The sequence below is a fragment of the Parambassis ranga genome, unplaced genomic scaffold, assembly GCF_900634625.1.
Source record: "Parambassis ranga unplaced genomic scaffold, fParRan2.1 scaffold_21_arrow_ctg1, whole genome shotgun sequence".
Classification (NCBI taxonomy): Eukaryota; Metazoa; Chordata; class Actinopteri; family Ambassidae; genus Parambassis; species Parambassis ranga.
Window position 1 is genome coordinate 9222946 of NW_021144767.1, and position 22508 is coordinate 9245453.

General features: G+C 42.9%; 1 protein-coding gene and 1 long non-coding RNA gene across 2 annotated transcripts; both read left to right on the plus strand.

The window, feature by feature from the left end:
- The first annotated feature begins 5939 nt into the window (after positions 1–5939).
- On the plus strand, positions 5940–8134 carry LOC114429808 (uncharacterized). The gene is made up of 3 exons (XR_003669928.1): positions 5940–6000; positions 7886–7997; positions 8082–8134. It is a non-coding gene; the product is annotated as an uncharacterized LOC114429808 (long non-coding RNA).
- Positions 8135–8476: 342 nt separating this feature from the next.
- LOC114429924 (NACHT, LRR and PYD domains-containing protein 12-like) lies at positions 8477–20131 on the plus strand (the record flags this gene model as incomplete). Its single annotated transcript, XM_028398527.1, has 7 exons — positions 8477–8500; positions 12219–12420; positions 12641–14444; positions 14535–14708; positions 14821–14994; positions 15826–15872; positions 19674–20131. Coding segments are annotated over exons 1-7 (2883 nt in total), but the record flags the coding sequence as incomplete, so codon positions are not given.
- Positions 20132–22508: the final 2377 nt, after the last annotated feature.

Here is a 22508-nt window from a genome sequence, read left to right on the forward strand (position 1 = left end):
ATGGGAGTTTTGAGCAGCTCGTCCTCGTTTGGCCTCAGCTGCATCAGAGCGTCACTTCTCTGTGAGTTCACCAGAGGAAACATGCTTCTCCTGCCGGCTGCTGCTCTCTGCTGGCTGTGTTCAGGTGAGTGTTTCCAGCCAATCAGGCGCCGACGAGCCGCACCTGTAACAAACACTGACCTCCACCTGTCTCTGCAGCGCTGGTTTCCATGGCAGCAGATCTGACCCAGGACGATGCCTCGCTGACCAGGAGAGTCGGTGGACATGTGTCCTTCAGCTGTGGAGGGCTTCAACAGTGTAGTGACAGCTTTGTATTCTGGTACCAGAAGAAAGACCAGGACACATTCAGACTGATTCTCTATATTGATAATGATAATGGTGACATCTATGGAGGTTACAGTCATCCTCAGAAAGATGATTTCTCAGCTGTACAAACACAGAAGGGCTGGAGCTGGAGCTCAAGGCAGTTAAAGAGGATCATTCAGCCACCTACTGCTCCTGTTGGTGGAGTGGAAGGTCCCACAGTGAGAGATTATGGGAGCAGCCTGAACAAAAACCAGCAGAGAACAGAAAACCACATCAGCTTCATGTTTCACCTCCATCTCAGACTCAAACACTCAAAGAGCTCTGAAGCATCGAAAGCTGCACAAATGCATGTTTGATCCCAACAAAGGAAGGAATGAGTCCATGTGACCAGAGGGGGCGCTGACTGGGAGTCTTCCAGTCGGAGCTTCACATGTTAACAGAGGACGTTTAGAACCAGCAGGAAAAAGCTGGTGATGAGGACGCTGTGGTGCTTTTTACAAACATGGAGATTTTCAGTGTCTCTGTTTTACACAGACGTTCCTGCAACATGGAATTCTGACAGAATCCTGCCTCCTGATTGGATGCTTCACTCAGCAGGTTGTTGTATGAGCCTGTTTCACTGTGTGAGGATCTTTGGTCCTGGAACTAAACTGATAGTAACAGGTAAGAACTAACATTTGTTTTTACTGTTGGAATGTTGAAGCTGTTTAAAGTCACTTTCTTCATGGACTGTTTCTACTGAATCAAAATTATACAATATATAAAATACATATTTTGGTTTTAAAGTAAATGATGGTAAATAGACATCAATATGTAATAATTATAATATATAATAACTCATCATAATGTGTTAAATGTGATCTGGTAAATATTTTATCTAGCATGTCCATCAATAATATTTCATGAACAGAAATGTATAATATTTGACATATCCACACATACTGCCCGTGTCTGTTAAATCAATATTTTTGTTATCATGACTATTATAGTAAAATATTGAGACATAACTTCAAATATGTAATATGAGGACTTGAATCATATTTCATACATAAATCTGACCAATTAAAACAGATTAAAACAGAAGTGATTAAATAACATGAATTATATGTGACAGATTCATTACAAAGCAGTTTGGTTATTTGTTACATGTGTGTAAACTTTATATATAACCTCATATTATAACAGTGTATTTTTCATAGTAACCAGTTGTAGGTCAGCTACAGTTTATAGTTCAATGTCAGAAGCTCTGTCATAAATTGATGTTTTATTTGCTTTTAGCTTCCTTAAAGTTCAGAATGTTTTATGTGCTTGTTCTTATATTTAGTCATCAGATGCGTCATGTGACATGTCCTCCAACATTCCAAGACGTGCATGTTAGGTTCATTGTCTTTGTCTTTCTGTGGCAGCCCTGTGATAGACTGGCCACCCATCAAGGCCTGTCTCCCACTGACAACTACTATAGACTCCAGCCAGAGGTGAGAAACCATTTTGAAACCAAACATGTGGCAAATGTTTTAGTCAAAATAACGATTTAACTGTTCACATCAGAACCCGTACAGGTGAGAAGCCTTTATCTAGCACAATATGAGGGAACTGTTTCAGTTGTTTTTAAAATGGAATGCTATTTGTCACATGAAGGATGCATAGATAAGAAGCCATGTTTGCCAAAGAGGAAAATGTTCTGAAACATCTGTGTGGAAAAGTTCCTTTGGGGAGTTTTGCTTGAGTCAATGATGTTATATCCAAATGTTTCTGAAACGGGTGAAAGGACAAAGAGACTAAACTGGACAGAGTAGCAAAGTTCATTCTGCACACAGCTGACAAGAGAAAAACACTCTACAAGCGATCTCAGGAACAGGTGCAGTTTTGTGAGGAGTGTGAAAAGCGATGTCTGCAACCTAAGATGAGGTGGGAGATTGCTATGCATAAACGGGGATCTGCTCGTGCAGTTGATGGCTGTATGCACAGTTTTTGAACAAAATGTACTAATGACGTATTCCCTTAAAGCTTGATGAATTATTTTCAGGGTGTCTTCTATGTAATATATATAAAAAGTTACAATGCTATGCGTATCCATAACGTTTTAATTAGGGATGTCCCGATCAGGTTTTTTTGCCTCATTTTGAGTATCTGCCCATACCGAGTGTGTGTGTTTGTGTCCAGAGTGCCACGCTAGGAGATTGCACACACGCAGCAGCTCATCAAGGTCTCGAACCAGGATCTCTCGAGCCAAAAGCAGCTGTCATACCCCTACACTACAGGACACAGAGCCACCCTGCACAGAAGGAATTCACTTTGAGAGTCCTAATAAATATATCCGAGTCCTGATCGGGAGGTAATGTCCGATTCCGATCGAGTCTGAAATCACGTAATCGGTCTCACACTGTGCTGAGGCTTGCTTCGGTCACGTGACTAGTGACGTTTGAACCACTTCAGTGACGTTTGAAGCAGTTGAGTGCTTCGAACGGCATACGAGTCATGTGATTGGTTCGGGTTGTGAATCGCTTGGTGGGATCGGGTGTGTTCAGGGATATGACTATATATCAATATATAGTAATAGATCAATCAGTTAGATAGTGAAATATATTAGCTACATTGATACATACATCGCAATTTGTCATTGTGTACATGTTAGTAGAAGAAAAGTTATTGATCACGTTTCTCTGGCATGTGTGTGTGTGGAGGACCTCTTGCTGATTCGCGTATCATAAGTTTTGAACCCGGAACCTCTCGCACCCAAACCGACAATGATTCCCCTACACCAGCATCCAGCTTTGTTCTCCGCCGCAAATGCTTTAATTGTGTTAAACATTTTAATCGGATTAATCATGATGATCACTTCAAATGTAACTTTGTATACAAATTTTGTGCAGTAAAAGTGAAAGTTTAATGTATTTTATTGTGTCAGCCTGAAACCATTCAACCATGTAGTGTAGTCAAACGAGACTGTGCGGAGATTCAAATCCCAAACAATCCATGAACCAATAACACGCACCACAGTTCATTTTATCCACCACTAGATGTCCTACTGGAGCACTGTGTCAATGAAGCCTCGAGTAATGAACCTTTTTCTTGAATCGTGTGTCGAAGCTTCAACACAGAACACTGTGCAGTGACACAGCTCCCCATCAGCTTCAAGTAATGTCCTCACTCTGAGCAGCAGCCAGGTTCAAAGTCTTTAATGCAGCCATAAAATGGTGGAAACCTGTGCAGTAACATGTTATCATCCATCACTGATTAACAAGCAGAGATCCAATGCAGCTGTAGAGATTGAGTTATGATGCACAGATGGTGTTCAGGAATCATAAGAACACTTCTAACAGCATTCTGAGGCCGTCTCTCAAAATGAAGTGTTTCCAGAAACCTGCCTTCATATTATATAAACTGAGAATACCTCGTCTGCTCACTTCTTTCATCCACCCACAATCAATCTGCTCAGATTATTCATTTTCAGGATCTGGACCACTGTGCTGGCAGAACAACCAAAGCATTGATGTGTCTGATCGTATCAAATAATAATTTTCTGCAAATTTGTAAATCTGTTCTTTGCTTCTGTCACAGTCTCGCTGTGGGTTGTGATCTAACTACAAGTCCTCACACAGTTTATTCATAGTAACAGTCAGATAAGAACATCAAATGTTACATTTATAGCGAGTGTAAATGATGTTTGGAGCTGATGGATTTGTTTTCACTGAAACACACTTTATTAAGAAGGTGTGTTTCTCCTTCCTTACGGTCAGATCAAGGTCTGTAACTGTAACTGATAAGAACTCTGTGCTGGTTCAGTCTGTGAATGTTTGACCTGAGCTCTTTGGTCCAAAGGTCAGAACACCGTCATCATGTTTCCTTAAAGAAGCCTTGAGTGTGACGGTGAATCCAGAGAGCTCAGCCTTTCTGTGCATCAACAGAGCGTTGAAAAGCTCCTGCTGTGAGTTCCATGTTTGTTCTTTCTCTGCTGTTTTCCTGCTGATGGACGTCACCTTCACTCCTCGGCTTCATCCAGATTCTTTTCTCCATCAGGAGGTAACAAACAGCAGTTTATTGATGAGTGTTGTTGTGTTACTGTGACTTCAAGTGTTTGCTTGTTGTGCTTCATTTGGAAGATTTACTGTATCTGTTCGTCTCGTGCCGATCATCTGATTGTTAGAGATCTTTGTGTCATTCTAACAGACAGTGTGATTCAGCTAGTGAGAGGCGTTCACTGTCCTGTTGTTCAGAGGAGGACTGCTGGCTGCTTCATACAGTCATTAAACATGTTCCAGATGTTTGAAAATGTTCACAGTCAGCATGAAACAGAGTCTGTCATCAAACTGCTCTTTGTAGAACAATGCAGCATCTGTTAACACTGTGTCTGCATCATGTGTTCAGTCAGACACTTTTGACTTTTTACATTCTCACTGTGTCACTCATTCATGTTAAACTGTAGATGGAGCTTTTACTGAGCAGCAGCCAGGTTCAAAGTCTTTAATGCAGCCATAAAATGGTGGAAACCTGTGCAGTAACATGTTATCGTCCATCACTGATTAACAAGCAGAGATCCAATGCAGCTGTAGAGATTGAGTTATGATGCACAGATGGTGTTCAGGAATCATAAGAACACTTCTAACAGCATTCTGAGGCCGTCTCTTAAAATGAAGTGTTTCCAGAAGTGATGAGCTGAAAACTCTTAGCTGTTTTTTAAAGCTTGGAGAAAGATGGAGGTCCTGCTTATAAACAGTCCAAAAGCACTTTTTGTGAATCCTACAAAAACATAGTTTTATAGATAAGTTACAATCCAATGTTTCAGACATCATATGAAATCCTTAATGTAAAATGCTTCTTCACTGTTTATCATGACGTTATTTCTAGACTCTCTGTACTCTGACCCATGTTTACTTTGTCTCCATCTGCTGGTAGAATCCAGAGTGACAGTGGTATTCAGTGGCGTAAGTGTTGGGGGGAGTGTTGTGTTTGTATGAAGGTGTGTGCTAGCAGGTCCCAGGTGTCTTTTTAGTCATTTCATTTTAGTCTTTTAGTCTTTAAAAACGTGAGGTCAGTCCTGATCCGGTCCTTTTGGGATGATTAAACATTCCAGTCATTAAGTCACAGCATCTGCTCACGTAAACAGCTGCAGCCATTTGCTGAAATCATTTCAGTTATTTTTTGTACACACAGCACCCCATGTTGACAGGAAAACATTTCTGCAGATGAAAAAACAAAAAGTGAAATATGATTCAGATGGTTCTAACCTTCAGTCCAGCTGTGTCTGTGGACATGATGAGGAAAGACACACACCTGTCTGTATAAGACCTTACAGCTCACAGTGCATGTTAGAGCACATGTGACCCGCTGACAGTGAGTACAGTCTTCTCTCTGTACACCACACTCTCTGTTATGATTGTCTTCACACCTCAGTGCGAGTATTTGGGTTTTTACTGACCTGACCTTTGACCTCTCTGACCTCACAAAGAGGGCAGAGTCCAAAGGTCAGCACCAGTTCCTCTTGAACACACCATAAACCAGCTGATAGACTGATGATCTTTATTCTTTGATTGATCCCAAACTGGGAAATTTTTTAATCTGAGCCAACAGTCTGTTTAAACCTGTTCAGAGTTTCTAGGAAGTCATGTGACCACAGAGGCTCCTCCTATGATGAAGTATAAACACCCTGAACACTGACTGCTCTCTGCTTCGTCACAGAAACCAACAACACAGGTAAGACTCACTCACTGTGAAGGAATAATGAGAAAATGCTTCCAACATGTTGAGTGCAGAGTTTTAATGTGGACATTAGCTGATAGATCAGTAGGAATCAATGGCTTTTATGTTATCATGTTCTATTATGAAGGTGACATCATAAGGTCACAGGTAAAGTATAAAAATGTTGACGTTTCTTTGATGGCCACTTTAGCTTCAAGATGGGAATGGTGGCCCTGTGGCCATCTCTCCCCAGATGAAAGCTCTGAGTGTTACAAGAATGTTTTTAGCATGGCCACTCTCTTCCGTGTAGTCTAATGTGCTTTATTTCATCTTTGAACAGCACATATATGCTCTGGTAGGCAGAACTTATAAATAACCATGGTGGGCCGCCATGGACAGAAATGCCAGGGCCACATTTTAGTCCCAGGTCAGCCCTGATAAAGAGAATGTAGTTTGGTTGTAACAGGATCAACTCATTGTAAACTGGTGTTTAGAATTTCAATACATCACCCTCATCAATGTGCAGCTGTGAGGAGGTTGTAGCCTACTGAGATGTGAGTGGAGCTGGATGCTCACAAAGAGGAGAACCATGCTGCTTCTGCTCTGCTCCATCCTGTGCTGATCTGCAGTTCATTGATTGCTGAGCTCCATCTAGTGGACAGACAGTAGAAGTGAATCAGGAAAAGTCTTTCAGACACTTGTTGGACCGGTTTCACCGTCACTGACGTGTTCAGACTGTGAGGCTGTGAGGAAGTGACGGCGTCCTCAGATCAGATTGTGTCAGACAGCAGGACTGAGGAGGACCAGGAGCAGCTTCTTCTCCACACAGGAAGCTGGAAAGTGTCTGTAAGTCCATCTGAACTGATCCAGCAGGTGAGAGTCCTTCCAGAGAAATCTCTCCATGTCTGATCACACTGTGCTGCATCACTGACTGATGGTACAGTACAGATGTTTCTGCTGCTGATTGGCTGCTTTCTCTTTGCTCTTTGATGACTTTTATAGCAGATGAACAGCTGTTTCAGAACAAGTTGTTACTTGTAGTGTTTTTCTGTTCGAGTCACAGCAGACTGTAGAACACAGCTCTCAGGTCACATGATCAGTGAGAAATGCAGGGAGTGTCAGAACCGGTCTGACAGCTTTCTGAGTTTTTGTGTTCACTGAGCTGTGTGGAGTTACTGTAATTCAATTCATGTCAGACAGACCAACAACAAGCGTCTCTGTTGATCGTTCTCTCTGTAAAGTTCAGCAGCTTCATTTGCTCTGAAACTCAGATCGACTCGTTCAAAGCTTCAAGCGGAGAAAAGGTCGCTTTATTCTGACTTTATCAGATCAGTCTGTTTCAGGTTTAACACACCTGTGCTGCGTTTTATTTTTCATGAATTCATATCGATGATTGAAACTCATCAGAAGAAACATTTTCTCTTCAAGGCTTCATAAATATGTGAATCTAATATTTGCCATGAGGAGAAGTGTGTCAGTCCTCAGAGCTCAGACAGTAGCTGCTCATGTGTTTGTCCTTTCTATAGAAAACAGTCCACAGACTGTTACAGAGGAAGGTCTCAGTGTTTCACTCAGTCTGTTCACACTGTGACAGAAACACACATGAACACATGTTCATTTATTCACATGTTCACACATGGAGAGAAGTGACAGAATTCTGAAGCAAACACTGAATGTGTGTGTGCACTGTTCCACTTACAGCATGTGACATCAATAATAACAGCATCAGAGATGTTGGTGTGTTTACAGACTCACCAAAATAAAAGCCTGAGAACCAAACCTGGTCTGAGGCTCTGATGCTAAGCTAACAGCATGATTAGCCTGTTAGCATCTACATGAAGGATCAATAACAACATGCTGACTGTGTGTTTCTGTGTCATGTTGCTGTGTTTGTGTGAAGGTGTGAGCTCTGCTATGAGTCAGTGTGAGGACAGAGAGGAGGGAGTCCCTCCCTCTAAAAGCCGTGTTCAAGACCTCGTACTGCTCCATGAGAGCTTTATCAAAGCTCAGAGGTAAGAGGACCGTCTCTGACTGTCCATGACTCTTCTCCATGTCAGAGCTCACACTCACATTATTCACACATCTGTGTGTTCAAGACCAAAGCAGCAGCACACTGCACACTCTGCTGGACCTGGACCTGGACCTGGACCTGGGCCTGGACCTGGACCTGGACCTGGACCTGGGCCTGGACCTGGACCTGGACCTGGACCTGGACCTGCCAGCTGTGTGTCCATGAAGAGTGATTGGTCAAAGGATCATCCCTTGAATTTCAAAGATGTTGATCCATCTGAGGGTCAAAGGTCAGAGTTAATGTCACAGCTGCAGTTTGTTTCCATCATTATTAAACATTTAAAGTGTAACATGATGTTCAGCATCATTTTTCCAGAAGAAGCTCAGAGTCAGTGTTTGTGATTCTATCAGGATCCAGGATGTGAGAGCAGACTCTGCTGGACCTGGACCCAGCTGTGTGTCCATGAAAAGTGATCGGTCGATGGGTGAGCCCTTTAATTTCAAAGCTGATCAGCCATCTGATGATCAAAGGTAAGAATCACTCTGGAAGTGTCTCCATGCTGTGATGAGCTCTGCTGGACTCTTGGGGTTGTATGTGTCTGTTTGCTCTGCAGGTGGTTGATGGTTTGGAGCATCTGTAGCACAGAGTAATGCATATTTACAGTGCTGCTTCAAAGTGTATGAATCATTTAAAATCTTCTATATGTCTGCATAAACATGACTTAAACATCTGCCTCACTGTACTAGAAAGGCAGCCCACTGAAACAAAGTATGGAAAGACATTTCAGTAATAAAACATTTAAATAAATGATAGATTCATACACTGTATGTAAATATTATTGTGCTGCCCCCTATAGTCAGCCAAAATCCTATGTTTGAGTTGAGATTGTCCTACGAGGCTTCCGTAGTAGCATAATGGTTCCAGAGCCAAGTGGAAAGTTTCTGCTGTGTTTTTTCATCCTGCTACATGTTTTTTAGTCGTCTGAGAATATCTGTCTGTAAGTATTATGTTCCATAAGCCCTTACCTTACGTCATGCGCTCATAGGAGGCACTTTAAGTTATTTAAGTTTAAGAAAACGGGTTAAAAGTGTGACGCTAATAGCGCTAGCGACCTTATGGGTTTTCAATGCAAATTAGCATTGTGCTAATCGCTAGCGGTTTATGCATTTTTCTGTTGTCTAGCTCAGCTATGTTTTGTCGGCCTGCAGAATTCAGCATTGATCGTGTTTCGGGTCATATTTATGCAGAAATATAGAAAGTTTGACCAACTTCCCAAAACGACTGTAGCTGTCAGCCTATATGTAGCTAGGAGCTAGTCTCCTCCTCCTCAGATTCCCAGGGTCCTGGTTTGGATTTTTGCACGTACCTCACACTGCTGATTATTCTGACTTGAACACAGCCTGTGCAGAACTTTAAGGTGGCTTCTGTTCTTCGGTGTTTTTGGTTGAATTTGGTCAAATTGTGATCAAATAAATTGTGTGATAACAGTTTTTCAGTCTCTTGTAGTGGCCATCATGGACACTGATCCAGCTCTGTGTCCATGAAAAGTGAACATTTCAAAAATGTTGATACCACTTTAAGTCCTGTTTCTGTAACTTAGCAGAGTTCTTCAATGATCATGTGGGTCTGCTTGGCTCTGTAAAAGACCCATAAGCAGGTCTGTGTTTGTAGATGTATAATAGAAAGTATCAGTATGTATTTATGTTGTCATGTTATCATCTCATGGTGGTTTCTGAAGGCTTTAAGTAAAGGAAATAACAAAGGTCTGCAGTGTCATGTGTTACAACCGGCCAATTCAGAGTGGTTGCGATTCTTTCAAAGGCACTAAAATAGCAATCCACCTCAGACTCTCTGAATGGTGGCACTAAAGCAATGTGCTTGCTCACATCAAATGTGTGTCAAACTCGCGATTTCTCAAATCAATTTCTTTTATTCTGAGAGTTAGCTGCATCTCCTCTGCCGTCATAGCAGGCGTAACAGACGGACCAGAGGGAGCGGTTGGGCTGGGCCGCACCGTGTCACGGGAGCTCACGTCAGCTTTCGCCGCCTCCTCTACAGAGGGCACAGACACACACAGACCTTCCTCCACTAGCTTTTCCTGCAAAAGCTCTTTCAGTTCCTCCTTTTTAACGTTTTGAGGCACTCTGACCTGAAAACGCGCAGCAATCATTAATAAAGCCACCTTCCTACACTTGTCCAACTGCTGGACTGTAGGATTCTTCACAAAATACTCTAGATCAAACTCCATATTCAGAGCAAAACTGTCCACCAGTATTATGCAGAGTAATATGAAAAATACAATATTCCAAAAAAACGACGAATTGCCAATTACTTACTGACACGAATCAAAACACGAACGAGCCAAATTTAACTTACCGATAACAAACGTTTTACTTACCAACACGCTTTCAAAAGAACCGACGAGCCCCCAATTTATGTTACAACCGGCCTAGGGGAAACCTAGTTGTAGCATAAAGTGACTCTTCCCTCCTGTTCCGACTCCCAAGGTAGATATGAAAAAATATCAACGACGAATGGAATTTATATAAATGTATTTATAAACGAACCGAGACAACAGAAACCTTCAGGCTGAGCAATGCCAAAATAACAAACAAAACAACTAAGGTTCTCAGCTCCTGTCTTTCCTGAACAAAAGAAAAGAGATTCAAACAAAAATACAGGTGACTTCCCTGACTTCCTAACAAAAAACAGGAGAAAACGAATAAACAAAAACGGCTTCTCACCCCTACTCGAATGTGCCTGGTATGTAATAATAACTTAAATTCAATTACTCTAGGTAAAGCCAAAATCAAACGACGAGTCTAAATTACATAAATTAATATTCACAGTCTAATGTCTAATATACAAGCAAAAATCGAGCGCAGTCTTCTCGAGATGTGGAGAGGAGGGCAAGAGCATCGGGTGGCTGATGTGGAGGGTTTTTAAATTCAGAGCCCATCTGTGTCCTCCAATCCTCGAGCTCCATGTCATCCAGCTGCAGAACCAATAGTATGCTCCCCCCTGTTGGCGGGGAGGGAGAACACTCACACACACAAAATATGACTTAGTCATAACACATGATATAGACTCTATATCATGACACTGCATCATTGTCTGACTGCGATTCATTACAAACCCATCCTGCTGCACATCGTTTAATGTTAAAGAAAGAGAAACATGGTGAGTGGAAGATTTAACTGAACTCTTACAGCTGTGCTGGCAGCCATTAAAGCAGAATATGTGAAGAAGAACAAATTACAAACCTGCTGGATGCAGCTGAACAGTGTGGAGTCAGGATAGTTTTCATTTTTAATACACACATTTTGTGTATTAATTAATTTTCTTCACCAGTCTATTGACTGTTGCACTTTGTATTTATTTCAGTCTGAGGTTTCAGTTTCTTTCATCTGAAATAAAGGCCTTCAATGTATTTGCCTGGGACTACTTTTATTCATGGTAACAGAGCTAGCTGTGCCCCAGGTGAACATTTCCTGCATTGAAAACTGACAATAGATATTACTGAAACATATGAACATGTGGACATAGGGGAAGCTAATAAGACACAAGCTAGACATCAGCTCAGACCTTTGACTTGGAGGAAATGTGAACAGCTGGACCTCAGGGACTTTAATTGAACCCCCCTGGTCTAAATCAATGTGAACATATGATGACAGTGGAAGTGGAATGGAACTCTTAAAGCTGTGCTTCAGTCATTAAAGCAGCAGCAACAGGTTCAACATGAGCTGGATGTGTGGAGTTGGGATAGTTTTCATTTTTTAATACAACAATGCTTGTTTGTCACCAGTCTGTTGACTGTTGTGTATCTGTTTAAAGTGAAAACACATCAAAACACTTAGTGACGTGATTGTGTTGTTAAATGCTGATGTTTCTGTCACAGACTGCAGCAACCCAGTGTTCAGACTCCTGCTCAGGACGCCATATTTATGGTGAGTACAAACAGCTTCTAACTACAACACAACAGTCCTGGTGCTCTACAGAGACCCAGAGCCTGACCCCTGAGCAAGCATTCACAGAGACAGAACTGTGGTAGTCATACTTATAACTACAGCAGCTGTGCATACACAACACTTCATATCTAATGTTGTAGATTCAAGTAATACATGTATGAACATAAGCTGTAATATCATGAAACACTAAACTGTTATTCTGCTCCTCAAAGTCTGAGAGTTTATACTCTGTTGTTCTGTTCCAGCTGCTGGAGGAGAACATTGTCAGGTTTGTGAAGGACGAGCTGAAGAAGATCCAGAAGCTCCTGAGTCCAGATTACCCAGAATGCTCAGAGAGTCAGAGGGAGGATGAGGAGGATGAAGAGCAGAGGAGCAGCAGAGAGTCATTAGTGCAGATCACAGTGCACTTCCTGAGGAGGATGAAGCAGGAGGAGCTGGCTGAGCGTCTGCAGAGCAGTAAGAGGATTTGAAGAGCTTTAACATGATGGAAAGAGGAAATGAAGTTTACATTTACACACTCTGCTGTTAATATGATGCAGACATCTGTGAATTCTTCTGACTGAAAACACAAACTGTTTGTCTACAACTGATGAACAGATTTCATGGAGACAGAAAATATTTATTTGACACATTTATTGTAGCGTTCACTTATTAATGACATTTATTGTTTGTTCAGGAACTCGTGCTGCAGAGTGTGGACGTAAACTCAAGTCTAACCTGAGGAAGAAGTTCCAGTGTGTGTTTGAGGGGATCGCTAAAGCAGGAGAGCCGACCCTTCTGAACCAGATCTACACAGAGCTCTACATCACAGAGGGGGGGACTGCAGAGGTCAATGAGGAACATGAGGTCAGACAGATTGAAGCAGCATCCAGGAAAGCACACAGACCAGAAACAAGCATCAGACCAGAAGGCATCTTTAAAGGCTCACCTGGAAGACAGGAACCAATCAGAACAGTGATGACAAAGGGAGTGGCTGGCATCGGGAAAACAGTCCTAACACAGAAGTTCACTCTGGACTGGGCTGAAGACAAAGCCAACCAGGACATCCAGTTCACATTTCCATTGACTTTCAGAGAGCTGAATGTGCTGAGAGAGAGAAAGTTCAGCTTGGTGGAACTTGTTCATCACTTCTTCACTGAAACCAAAGAAGCAGGAATCTGCAGCTTTCAGCACCTCCAGGTGGTCTTCATCTTTGATGGTATGGATGAGTGTCGACTTCCACTGGACTTCCAGAACAATGAGACCCTGACTGATGTCACAGAGTCCACCTCAGTGGATGTGCTGCTGACAAACCTCATCAGGGGGAAGCTGCTTCCCTCTGCTCGCCTCTGGATCACCACACGACCTGCAGCAGCCAATCAGATCCCTCCTGACTGTGTGGACGTGGTGACAGAGGTCAGAGGGTTCACTGACCCACAGAAGGAGGAGTACTTCAGGAAGAGGTTCAGAGAGGAGGAGCAGGCCAGCAGGATCATCTCCCACATCAAGACATCACAAAGCCTCCACATCATGTGCCACATCCCAGTCTTCTGCTGGATCACTGCTACAGTTCTGGAGGACATGTTAGAAACCAGAGAGGGAGCAGAGCTGCCCAAGACCCTGACTGAGATGTACATCCACTTCCTGGTGGTTCAGACCAAAGTGAAGATGATCAAGTATGATGGAGGAGCTGAAACAGATCCACAGTGGAGTCCAGAGAGCAGGGAGATGATCCAGTCTCTGGGAAAACTGGCTTTTGATCAGCTGCAGAAAGGAAACCTGATCTTCTATGAGTCAGACCTGACAGAGTGTGGCATCGATATCAGAGCAGCCTCAGTGTACTCAGGAGTGTTCACACAGATCTTTAAAGAGGAGAGAGGCCTGTACCAGGACAAGGTGTTCTGCTTCATCCATCTGAGTGTTCAGGAGTTTCTGGCTGCTCTTCATGTCCATCTGACCTTCATCAGCTCTGCTGTCAACCTGCTGGAACAACAACAAACAACATCTCTGTGGTCTAAAGTCTTTAGAGACAAACCTGAACTAAAACACCTCCACCAGAGTGCTGTGGACAAGTCCTTACAGAGTCCAAATGGACACCTGGACTTGTTCCTCCGCTTCCTCCTGGGTCTTTCACTGGAGACCAATCAGACTCTTCTACGGGGCCTGCTGACACAGACAGGAAGTAGCTCACAGACCAATCAGGAAACAGGCCAGTACATCAAGGAGAAGATCAGTGAGAATGTGTCTGCAGAGAGAAGCATCAATCTGTTCCACTGTCTGAATGAACTGAATGATCGTTCTCTAGTGGAGGAGATCCAACAGGCCCTGAGATCAGGACGTCTCTCCACAGATAAACTGTCTCCTGCTCAGTGGTCAGCTCTGGGCTTCATCTTACTGTCATCAGAAGAAGATCTGGAGGTGTTTGACCTGAAGAAATACTCTGCTTCAGAGGAGGCTCTTCTGAGGCTGCTGCCAGTGGTCAAAGCCTCCAACAAAGTTCTGTAGGTGGATTTATGAACCATTTCAAACATGGCTGATTTTTATATGAACAATAAAACACTGACTTTGTGTTCAATCTTTTTTTTTCTCAGACTGAGCAGCTGTAACCTCTCAGAGAGAAGCTGTGAAGCTCTGTCCTCAGTTCTCAGCTCCCAGTCCTCTAGTCTGAGAGAGCTGGATCTGGATAATAACGACCTGCAGGATTCAGGAGTGAAGCAGCTGTCTCGTGGACTGGAGAGTCCAGACTGCAGACTGGAGACTCTCAGGTCAGGATCCAGCTTTTTGATCATCAGTTAAATTCTGCTTCATGTTCATGTTGAAGATCTGTTGGATTTTCCTTCTTTCTTCTTGAGTTCATGACATGTTTTGTCCCTCCAGTCTGTCAGGTTGTCTGATCACACAGGAGGGCTGTGCTTCTCTGGCCTCGGCTCTGACCTCCAACCCCTCCTATCTGAGAGAGCTGGACCTGAGCTACAATCATCCAGGAGACTCAGGAGTGAAGCTGCTGTCTGCTTTACTCAACAGTCCAGATTGTAGTCTGAAGACTCTCAGGTACACAGAGACCACAGAGCATGAGTCCTCCTCAGTCTGTCAGTTTAGCTCATATATCCACAGCTGTTGATGGATGGACTGAAACTGCAGAGAAGAAATAATCACTGATCCCTGATGTTCATCTTCCTCCATCATTAAGTGTCCATCATGTTAACTTCACTTTTCTTTCTACACGTTCTTCATGTCAAAATACATACAGACTGATTTTCAGTCACACTTAGTGCAGATCAAATACAAAATGATGCCCTACTTATTAATGTCCTCAGCTGTAAGAACCACTGAATTATTTCCACAAACAAATGTTCCTGAAACAATCCATATGTGAAGCTTCAGAGGAGACAACAACACAATGGTAGAAGGAGGAGTTCCTTCAGTCAGAGACAGAGAGCAGGGAGACACTACAATATTATCACTGTAAAAACTACACACAGACATGAGTGAATGTATTTATTTGAAGTGTGTCAGAAACTCTTCCATCCATGACACATGTGAACCAGGCTTGTGTTTGCATATAGAGTGAAAGGAACAAACAGTCAGAGACAGTGTGGCTTGTTTGCTGCTTTGGATAAATGCACAATGCTGAGATCAAACCTACACTGTTGCTGCATGAAGAGGATTTTACAGTAAAGCACTGACAGAGAGCAATATTTCACAGAATGGAGGACATGAATAAACACAGAGCAGATCAGGAGAGACTCTTCTGGAGTCGACACAGATGAGTTTCAGTCTGTTTGTGTGTCTCTGACAAACTGAGGAGCTCTGCTTCATGTTGATCAGCAGTTTGGACTCATGTTGGTTAGAAAATCATTCTGACTGTGTTTCTTCCTGCAGGGTGGAGCATGGTGGAGAGCAGTGGTTAAAACCTGGGCAGAGGAAGTGTAAGTTTGACTCAGTCTTTCCTCATGTTATTGTGCATGAGTCAGTGTTCTATCAGTCCATCAGAGCTGTTGTAGCGCAGCCTCGGCGGTTGGATTTCTTTGGTGTTTACTGGAGTTTATTACTCCCCAGCAGGAGTTTTAGGTTCCAGCTTTGTCATTGGTTTTCCTTTTTTCTCTTGTTAGGGAGCTTTAGTGTGTTGTAGTGTCTCTGTGTTTGTTTGGGCACTGCTCAGCTCTGAGTTCATGAACTGCAGCCTAACACTGAAACCAGCCTGTGTAGCTGCCGATCTGAGAGTGGGGACGAGTGGGGAGGTGCAGACATGCTGTGTGTGGGTTTCCCCTCAGCCTGGGACATAACAGAGACAACCAAAGCAGACAAAAGACAAAATCCAATAAGAGACCACAAAGGGTTGAAAAGGTCCAAACACAGGAAGAAACAGCTCCACAGTCCAAAAGCAGGCAGGACTCAGACACAAAGAATCTCATCCAAAGGGTCAGACTGGACTGATGGACTGAAGAGTGAAGACACTGAGACACTGAGCTGTGAGCAGCATTATTAGGGTTAGGGTTAGGGCGAGAAACGCCACTGTTTAAGAAAACGAGTTACCACCAAAATAAGTTTCACACGGGGTCTCTGTTTAAAGTTTGTAATCAATTAGTAACAAAACACGTTATCCGCCATGTTTCCCTGCACCGCTTCTTCCCTTTTTCCCCAATCTGCTACAAACGCCCTGATTTTCAGCACAATGCAGCATTTCCATTCAACCAATCACGGGGCAGCTTTCCAACTGTCATGGCGGAGCCCTGTCAGTAGATAGAAAGTATGTCCAGTCGTCTTTTAAATGAGTGTTTTAGCTGTGTGACATGAATAACTTTGACAGTATCAGTTTGATTGTTTAATAAATGTTTAAAATCAAAATATAGATTAGATTTTTTGATGTTATTACAAACTCATGATGATATATTACAGTTTGAAACATAAACTAGAAGTTTCATATAAACCCTTTTGGGAAAGAAAACACTTTTTTCTGGATTTATAGCGTTTTGGAAGCAATCTCTTCATTTGTTAGGCGGGACAGCCGAAACCAGTTAAACAAGCTTTTACTGACAGCTCTGAACAGACCACATTAACTTATCATTCATTTTAGTGCAGCCGCCACAACTTCCATTTCACAAACCATTGTTTAATCTTCAGTTATTATATTTCCTTTTATTTTGCTTTGTGCTTTGGTTTCATTCTGTAACACTGGACTTATTTTTATGAAGGTTTGAACTCTGACAGTGTTTGAACAGGAGAGAAAGGAGTGTAAAGTGTGTAGTGAGGGCTTCACAGCCTTAAAGCATCTAGAATAACTGTAAAAAATAAAGCCCATCACTTCACGGATTTCACCTTTTGCGGGTTATTTTTGGAACGTAACCCCGCGATTAACGAGGGACCTCTGATGAGAAGGAAGAGACTGGGCTCTCAGCTGCAGTAAAGGGGGCAGGTCTGGCTCCAACACAGGTTTCAATGTGCAAGATGTCTTGCCCTCACATTCTTCTTCCATTTCCACTTGTCCTGAAACTTCGGCCTTCGCTGTCAACCTTCCTTTTCTTACTCACACTTGCCATTTTAGAAATGGGCAATAAAAAAACACAGATCACTGGCAAACAGGGTGGTGAGAGTTTGACCATGTTTGCTGCCATCTTGTGGTGAAATGTTAAATATGTATAAATAATAATTTTTAAACGTGTGATTTCATCCTGTGGACAACAGTACTGGTGGCATATTATGACATTATTGATTTTATGACAGAGGCTTCGGCCCAGTGAACATATGAACTGGACTTTTGGTCTGTTCTACAGGAAGAACCCTCAATGATAATGCACCAACAATCCCAACCAAAGAAAGGAACATAAGGACAGAAGAACCAAACAGGAAAGAAAATAGAAATAACTATTGTATATATAACCTAGAAAATTTCACAAGACATTTTGAGTGGGCCAATGCGCGCTCACCCACACTCTGCTGCCGGTCCGCCCCATTATATACCACCAACCCTCATTCCTGATCACCGGCAGATGTGAAAGATGCCACTGATGACATTTCATGCTTTTACAGTGTTTCTGATTAGTTTTATATAAGGTTTAATAGGCCCCAAGCTTCTCCATTCATTCTGAATGGAGGAATCCTAAAGATGTGGATGTGACTTTGGCTGCTATTTTATGAAGTTTGGTAAAAGACATGAACATGAGGACTCAATATGATAAAGTCCAACTCCTTATGAGCAGTTTGCAGTTGAAATGAATATTCTGTGTAGAGGCATGCCAGACTGATAGGCTTCCAAAGTTAGCTGGGTTTTGTCAGGGATCTCACCAGTTTCCCATTATTTCCTATGAGGGGGGTTAGGTCAGCTTAAGTGGCTTGCCTGTCAAAACAAAAAGTGGCACAGACATGGGGACTCAATATGTCAGAGGTCTAATGTTTATCTACATTTTACATTTTGAATGAAGGTTCTGTGTGAAAGCACGCCCAAACGCCATGCCTTCAGAGTTTGACAGTGATTTGATGCCTGTGGGGAGGGTTGATCGCAGTTTTTCTGGATTTTTTCAAACACCGTTTATCCGATCGCTACCAAACCTCAGAGGGTAGTAGTCCTGACCGAGCCGGTCGATTTGATGTATAATTTGTAGGGGTGGCTAGCGCTAGTTAGCTGTGTAATGAATTAGAGGCTTTTATTTTGAAAATCAGTGTGTGTCTGTGTAAGTGTGTGTGTGTGTGGGGGGGGGGGGTGGGTTGGGGACACTCCCTAATGCATGTTAAAACATGTTTAAGTGTTTTATTTTGAAAATCTACACGTCAGCCATATCCTGTCATTGTGCAGGGTCTTTTATTTTGAAAATCCATGTTTGTGTGTCTGTGTGTTGGCAGGTGTGTATAGTGTGTGTCTGCATATTTCTGGGTGGCTTGTGTGTAGTTTACCAGGCCTAGTAAGGTGTGTAATGATTTGGAGGCTTTTATTTTGAAAATCAGCGTGTGTGTGTGTGTGTGTGTTTGTGTGTCTGTGTGTGTGTGTGTGTGTCTGTGAGTGTAGTTGTGTATGTTCCTGTATGGAGCTTTTGGATGATGCTCTTTATCCAATGATACAGTTGATGCTGTTGTTACGGTTACCATGGAAACGGCTCCCTCAGTTTTCGGCTTCCTGGTTTTGTGACTTTTGCCTTTTTCTCTCTCTCTCCCCATTCACCGTCTATGTCGTTCGCCCACTGGTTTTTTTGCGATTTACGTGAAAACCGTACGTCGGAACGGAAAGAAAAGTCATAGCACAGGTGTCCCGGTACAGCCGGACGTCCTGTAAAAGTTTCAGGTCGCTCACATTAAAGCTGTGGGACTAGTTCTGCTGAAAATGTGTCCAGAAGAAGGAGAATAATACAGAAGCGGAATAAGTATTTACAATAGTAACAGTGGAACAATATCAGGATAGATCAGGAGGTCTGAGTCTGGTCTTTCAGTCCAGATCCTCCTCCAGACTCTGATGAAGGAGCTTTTGGATGATGCTCTTTATCCAATGATACAGTTGATGCTGCTGTTCTTCTCATGTTCTAAATGTGTCGTCTGTCTTTACTCACATTGCTGCAAATATCCAGTTTGTGTTTGAACACAAAGCTGATAGTTGTGTGTTTGTTCATTCAAACATTAGTGACAAAAAGTCTGATGATAAACTTTGTATGAATGAACAACACATCAGTCAGTAAAGACAGAATGAAGCCATCAGATGTGTCAGATGATAAACTGCAGCTGTGTCTTTTTCTCTCCATCAGATTTCTGTCAACTTGAAGTCGACACAAACTCAGTGCACACAAAGCTCAAACTGTCTGACAACAACAGGAAGGTGACACGTGTGAGAAAGAAGCAGCCATATCCTGATCATCCAGACAGATTTGACTGCTACTATCAGCTGCTGTGTAGAAATGTTCTGACTGGTCGCTGTTACTGGGAGGTCGAGTGGAGAGGAGAGGTTCATATATCAGTGAGTTACAGAAGAATCAGAAGGAAAGGAGACAGTGATGACTGCTGGTTTGGAGGAAACAATCAGTCCTGGAGTCTGAGCTGCTCTGATCATGGTTACTATGTCTGTCACAATAACAGAGGAACATCCATCTCCTCCTCCTCTGTCTCTCACAGAGCAGCAGTGTATGTGGACTGTCCTGCTGGCACTCTGTCCTTCTACAGAGTCTCCTCTGACACACTGATCCACCTCCACACCTTCAGCACCACATTCACTCAGCCTCTACATGCTGGGTTCTGGTTGGATCCTGGTTCCTCAGTGAGTCTGTGCTGTGTGTAGAAGCAGAGTGTGTGGAAGTGACAGCAGCTTCAACTTTGTGCTTTAAATGTTGATGATGTTTCACTTTCATTTGAATCACTGACTGTGATTTCAGGTCAGAACATGTTTTTGTCTTAGAAGCAGTGAAATGAAGAATGTGAAGCTGAATTTATGATCATGAACTTTGACATGTCCTCACAAATGAAACCCTTACATTAAGAAATGCATGATTCCATGTTGTTATGGCTCTGATATTAAAATGTAGTATTATAATAGGAGTTAATGGACCTAAGTGGAAAACACCATTTAAAACTGCTGCAATACAAACACTAATAACTCCAACTCAATATTTTGGATAAACTTTGTCATGACAGATATAAAACAATGCCTGAGCCTCCCAACTTGTAACATGACTTGTCTGTCCGTTCTTTCTCTGCTCGCTCTCTCTCTCTCTCTCTCTCTCCCGCTCTCTCGCTCTCCTCTCTCTCTCTCTTTCTCTCCTCCCCTCTCTCTCTCTCTCTCCCTCCTCCCTCTCTCTCTCCCTCTCTCCCCCCCTCTCTCTCCCTCCCTCCCTTTCTCTCTCTCCCGCTCTCTCTCTCCTCTCTCCCTCTCCCTCTCTCCCCTCCTCTCTCTCCCTCTCTCTCTCTCCTCCCCTCTCCTCTCTCTCTCCTCCCTCTCTCCTCTGTCTCCCTCCTCCCTCTTTCTCTCTCTCCCCCCTCTCTCTCTCTCTCTCTCCCTCTCTCCCTCCCTCCCTCCCTCTCTCCTCTCTCTCTCCCCTCCTCTCTCTCTCTCTCTCTATCTATATCTCTATATCTATATCTATATATATATATATATATATATATATATACCTATATATATATATATATATATACCTATATATATATACCTATATATATATATATATATATATATATACCTATATATATATTATAATATATAACCTATATATATATATATATCTATTATATTATATATATATATATATACACTCAACAAAATATAAACGCAACACTTTTGTTTTTGCTCCCATGTTTCATGAGATGGACTTGAAGATCTAAACTTCATTCCAGATACACAATATTACCATTCCTCTCAAACAGTGTTCACAAATCTGTCTAAATGTGTGATAGTGAGCACTTCTGCTTTGCTGAGATAATCCATCCCACCTCACAGGTGTGCCACATCAAGATGCTGATCTGACATCATGATTAGTGCACAGGTGTACCTCAAACTGCCCACAATAAAAGGCCACCCTGAAATGTGCATTTTGGTTCTGCTTTATTGGCGGTCTGGGGACTCAGAACCAGTCAGTATCTGGTGTGACCACCATTTGCCTCATGCAGTGCAACACATCTTCTTCGCATAGAGTTTATCAGATTGTCTATTGTGGCCTGTGGAATGTTGGTCCACTCCTCTTCAATGGCTGTGCGAAGTTGCTGGATATTAGTGGGAACTGGTGCACGCTGTCGTATACGCCGGTCAAGCACATCCCAAACATGTTCAATGGGTGACATGTCCGGTGAGTATGCTGGCCATGCAAGAACTGGGACATTTTCAGCTTCCAAGAATTGTGTACAGATCCTTGCAACATGGGGCCGTGCATTATCTTGCTGAAACATGAGGTGATGCTCCAACGTGCTAGACGCCATCGAATGTGAGCATTTGCCCACTCAAGTCTGTTACGGCGACGATCTGGAGTCAGGTTAAGACCCCGATGAAGACGACGAGCATGCAGTTGAGCTTCCCTGAGACGGTTTCTGACAGTTTGTGCAGAAATTGTTTGGTTATGCAAACCAATTGTTTCAGCAGCTGTCTGAGTGGCTGGTCTCAGACGATCTCGGAGGTGAACCTGCTGGATGTGGAGGTCCTGGGCTGGTGTGGTTACTCGTGGTCTGCGGTTGTGAGGCCGGTTGGATGTACTGCCATATTCTCTGAAACGCCTTTGGAGACGGCTTATGGTGGAGAAATGAACATTCAATGCACGAGCAACAGATCTGGTTGACATTCCTGCTGTCAGCATGCCAATTGCACGCTCCCTCAATGCTTGTGGCATCTGTGGCATTTTGCTGTGAGACAAAACTGCACATTTCAGGGTGGCCTTTTATTGTGGGCAGTTTGAGGTACACCTGTGCACTAATCATGATGTCAGATCAGCATCTTGATGTGGCACACCTGTGAGGTGGGATGGATTATCTCAGCAAAGCAGAAGTGCTCACTATCACACATTTAGACAGATTTGTGAACAATGTTTGAGAGGAATGGTAATATTGTGTATCTGGAATGAAGTTTAGATCTTCAAGTCCATCTCATGAAACATGGGAGCAAA